Here is a 4,982-nt window from a genome sequence, read left to right as displayed (position 1 = left end):
ATATTTCAATGTTTATTTTTTAAAAACAAGATGGTAATAAAAATTCTATGGGATACAAGACATTAACTTGTCATTGCATGATTCGGTTGGAGGTTTCTTTCCTTTTTTTAAACTTTTTTTTATAACAAAAAACTCCAAATTTGATCCTAAATTAGGAATTGAAGTTAAGGAAACCACTTACAAAAAATAACATCCCACACCGGAAGGAATAGAAAATTATCAACGCAGTGCGGTGTTGGCAGGCGATGGACTCGGATTGCCCTGGACCATACCATTTTCCTCCCACCACTTGTCAAAATTCTATACCTCCATCTCCTCTTCCCTTCTTACCGCCATTTATGCCTAAATTTGTCGTCTACCATTCAGCAATAACTGATAGGTCAAAGCAAAGATATATGATCAAAGGGAGTTGGAGTTGGAGTTTGTCCCCTGCTCAAATGTTCAAATCAATTTTTGGTTTAAAAGAAATTTAATTTCCCATGCTTTTTAACTACTTTAATAGGGAAAAAGTATATAAATAGTGTGATTTACTAAAATAAAATGACTATGAATTCAATGCAAACGAAACCACTTGTGTCTCCTCTGCCAACCCTAGACTTGTTTTTCTGATATATTATTCTCCCATCCCTCAAATCTCTGTTGTTTTACTATACTTAGAATTTGGTTTAGGTTTTTTTTGGGTCTTTGATAGTTTGATTACAATATTTCATTTTTTTTATTCATTTTCATTCTTCGGGATTTGGGATGAGAGACGGAAGAGGGGGCTCAAACACGGTGTTCGAAGAGGCTGATAGCCTTAGAAGATCCCAGTATGAAGACATGAAGTATCCGGATCCTAGCATGCCTGTGAATGTTCCTATGACTGCTGCAGATGATTTATGCCTTGTTTACAGCAATGCGGCAGCTAATTGCCCTGCCTTTGTTGAAGGCAACAGATTGAGTTGTGAAGTTTCACCCCTAACCATGTCACCATGGAACCAAACCAATACTATGGAAAAATCTTCATGGGTCCCTTTCGACGACGATAACACTGTTCCGGTGAATAGCCTCATCGGGTCTCTCACACGTGAAGAGGGACATATTTATTCCTTAGCAGCCACGAAGGATCTCCTTTACACTGGCTCCGATAGCAAGAACATTCGTGTGTGGAAGAATCTTAAAGAATTTACAGGCTTTAAATCAAATAGTGGTTTGGTTAAGGCCATTGTGATATCAGGTGAAAAGATTTTCACTGGCCATCAAGATGGGAAGATTCGTGTTTGGAAAAGCTCCCTTAAGAACCCTACCCTTCATAAAAGAGCCGGCACTTTGCCAACCCTGAAAGATATCCTTAAAAGTTCTATTAAACCAAGCAATTACGTGGAAGTGAGACGTAAACGTGCTTTATGGATCAAACATTCGGATGCGGTATCGTGTTTGAGCATGAACGAGGAACAAGGTCTTCTTTATTCAGCTTCTTGGGACCGGAGCTTTAAAGTTTGGAGAATTTCAGACTCTAAATGTCTTGAATCAGTTCAGGCGCACGACGATGCCGTTAACTCCGTGGTTTCAAGCTTCGGTGAACTGATTTTCACAGGTTCAGCAGATGGAACAGTTAAAGTGTGGAAAAGAGAACTGCTTCGGAAAGGAACAAAGCATACGTTGGATCAAACGCTTATAAAACAAGAATGTGCAGTAACAGCGTTAGCAATCATCACCTCTTCAGGTCCAGCCTTGTACTGTGGCTCCAGTGACGGTTTGATCACATACCGAGAACTCGCAAAGGACTTCTCCCAGGGTGGTGCTCTTAAAGGCCACAAGCTGGCGGTTCTTTGCCTCGAGGCAGCTGGGAGCTTTTTGTTTACTGGTTCCGCTGATAAGACTATATGTATTTGGCGTAGGGACGGCAGCGTCCACACGAACATTTCAGTGCTTACGGGGCATACGGGGCCTGTGAAATGCTTGGCAGTGGAAAAGGATCTGGAAGCAAAGAAAGAGCAGCGGTGGATTGTCTACAGTGGGAGCCTCGATAAGTCGGTGAAGGTATGGAGCGTGTCGGAGTTTCCTCAGGTGGGGACGATGCAGTCGAAACATCAGCACCAGGTGAGTTACGATACGGAGTCTTTCCCATGTGATGGGAGCTCCACCAGCATAACCAGCCAGCACGGGACATACTGATAACAACACGTGTGCGTGGTTGAGTTTTGCTTAAACTCAGGGTAGAGGAATATTTTTTTGGGTTAGGAATTAAATTATGTAGTTTTAAGATAGTAAAAATGTAATTTTATTTTTTAATAGTTTATGTTTTTATAATTTTTAAAATATTAAATTAAATTTTTTAGAGCTAATATATACTTTTACTCTTACTAATTTAAACTTTTACAAATTATAAAAAAAATTTAAATAATTTTTTTTTCATGTTATGGCAGTCCGACCTGATCAATTGGCCACCACGGAATGGATAAATTTTTAAGTAAAATCCTTCTTTAATAGTATTTTTTTTCTTCCATTTATGTCTGTCAAAATATATAGCAATGTCCCAGCTAACATTTTCATCAATTGCCTGAATCTGATAACGAAGCTTGTTGATGTGCCTCCACTCTATCAAGATATATCACAAAAGCTAGGTATTATCTCTAGAGGTTTGTTTTCCAATTTTACTAAGAGTTCTAATAAATTCATTGAGTGGAGACCAACTATGTAAAATCGTGTAGATGACTAGATTTGATCCGATGATTTATTGTATATAGGTCAACTATAATGGAGAACTAATTAAACTAGTAATGTACAAACCCTTTAATTTATCATGATTTCATTTATTTAAATATTTCAAGTTCCTTTTATTCTGTAAATTTAATAAAATTCTTTAAAAAGTTGAGTAAAACTCCGATAAAGCTTTAAACATATTTAGTTGTGTCCCTAACTTGGATTTCGTTTCTTTACATTTTAAAAAAATTTAGTAGGTCGCTTAATAGATATACTTAAAATAATTATACAGATAAAACCATAACAAACAAAACACTCTACACATAATTTATCTCAACCCATAACATTGACACGTTGAACATTGATGAAAAGTATGGTACCATTTGAACCAAGCACTCAAAAGTACTTTCACTTTATAAACATGGCAAAATTCTTAAGAGAATAAGACATAAAATCCTAGTTGAGAATATTATTCAACTTGATATATATAGTAATTCCACCTCTATTTTTAAGACTCCCTAATCAGTCACCATTTTCTACTTCAAATAAAAAAAATATTTATGAAAAGCATTTTATTGTACAGTCGAAATTCAAAAATTTTCATAAAATTCAAAATTTTCTTATGTTATCTAGGACAATAAATTTTATCAAATTTAGTATTTGTGTTTTCGAGTTAGGTAAACTTATTAAATCTTAGCTTTTGAGAGAATAATCTTCTCCACTATTCTCGAATCCTCAAATGCTAAGAGAGTAAACTCTTATCACAAACCGATACAAGACAAAAATTATAACCTTCCAATGAGAAAAGTTCACTGTCTCTACAGGTAATCAAAATGGAAATTTGTAGTAAAAAATTTGAATTATACTCGCAAAGGAGATTGCAATTATAATCTCACAAATTTATATCTCGAGTACTTACAAAAATTAAAATTTATTTGTAAGTAAATAAAATTTTCCTAAAATTTGACGCAGTATCCATGTATAGCTTGTGTATATCTTCGACCATCTAAGTTAAAATCACAAGTGTTCTATTAAAACAAAAGAAAAGGAAAAAAAGATAACATTTTAATAAAAAATCCGGAATCATAGTAGATTCAATGTGATAGGTGACACGCCATGGGAGCCGCTAATCCTGTGCTGCCAACCCCTATTAAAATGAGCTCATTAAGTGTCTCATGTTTTTTTGTTTTTGTTAGTCAAAAGATTTTATTGACTAAAGACCTTATAAAAAGAGAATAAGATACAAAAGTTAAGTACCAAAAAGAACACCACAAAACAAAATCAAAATTCTCTTAAAACAAAGACATCAAGAGCATAGAGCTCCACAACCTTTAAAATTTCAGCACTTAAGTCTAAAACCACACCCTTACCAGAAAATGTGAATTTGATGTAAAGACATCATTTTCCCAAGTCAAACGTAAAACAACGAACACCCACGTCAAAAACTTAATAAAACACCTACATGCTTCATGCCATAAGGCATAAGACCATAAAACCATTAAAACAAAACAGCTCACCAAATTGCAACAAAACCACAAAACTATCTGCTGAAACAAATTGCAAATGCCATTTCAACAAAAACAATCTGCTGAAGTAGATTGCAAAAGGCCATGTTGGGGCAAGTCACCAAAACCCAAAACTTAAAGATCTTGAAGGTAACCAAACGAGGAAGCGATTGAGCCGCCATCACCCATCTCTCCCTCCATGTAAATCTTTTTATACTACAATTAAGGGTTAGTTTGGATGGGCGGTGTGTTTACCTCCGGTGAGATTAAAAACAGCGGTGGCGGTGAGATTAGAAACAATGGTGGAGTGTGTGTTTGGATTCAAACGTAGCTATAGCGGTGAGGAGAGAATAAAAAATGACTATTAAGAAAATCAGATTAAAATTTTTTTTAAAATACACTACATATATTTTTTATTTTTAAAATACACTACATATATTTTTTATTGAAGCAAAATAAAGCCAAATCAATTAAATCCAAAAGACGCAGCTTCGATCTTATCCATTTCTCAAAATCCATCATCAAAATTAGGGTTTGTGTAAAGTCAAAAAAAATTGAAATCAAAATCATTTTGAAATCTTAAGGAATGCGGCCGAATTGTTGTCATGTTTCGTTTGCTTTTGTTCTGAAGTTCTTGAATTTTCTCCAAGCTTTCCTTGGAGTGTCAGATTTTACTCTATTCGTTTTGAAATCACTACGTCCCCATTTCTCCTCCGCCGTAAGCTCCACCGCCGGATTCTTCTCTCTCGGTTCTCTTCATTTCGAGATCAGAGGTTGGAGGAGCTTGAGTAG

The 4,982-nt window shown here is 35.4% G+C and overlaps 1 protein-coding gene across 1 annotated transcript; it reads left to right on the top strand.

The window, feature by feature from the left end:
• The first annotated feature begins 474 nt into the window (after window positions 1-474).
• Window positions 475-2,308, top strand: LOC107908326 (protein JINGUBANG). Its single transcript, XM_016835523.2, has one exon. The coding sequence runs from the start codon at window positions 745-747 to the stop codon at window positions 2,155-2,157; it is 1,413 nt and encodes a 470-aa protein (XP_016691012.1). The 5' UTR covers window positions 475-744; the 3' UTR covers window positions 2,158-2,308.
• The last annotated feature ends 2,674 nt before the right edge of the window (window positions 2,309-4,982 follow it).

The sequence above is a fragment of the Gossypium hirsutum genome, chromosome D02 (assembly GCF_007990345.1).
Source record: "Gossypium hirsutum isolate 1008001.06 chromosome D02, Gossypium_hirsutum_v2.1, whole genome shotgun sequence".
NCBI classification, from domain to species: domain Eukaryota; kingdom Viridiplantae; phylum Streptophyta; class Magnoliopsida; order Malvales; family Malvaceae; genus Gossypium; species Gossypium hirsutum.
The sequence above is the reverse complement of the archived record's forward strand: the minus strand, read 5'-3'. Positions and strand labels throughout refer to the sequence as shown.

What these genes read in the sequence shown, in the direction of transcription:
- LOC107908326 (XM_016835523.2), top strand. Translation starts at nt 745, where the DNA reads ATGAGAGACGGAAGAGGGGGCTCAAACACGGTGTTCGAAGAGGCTGAT.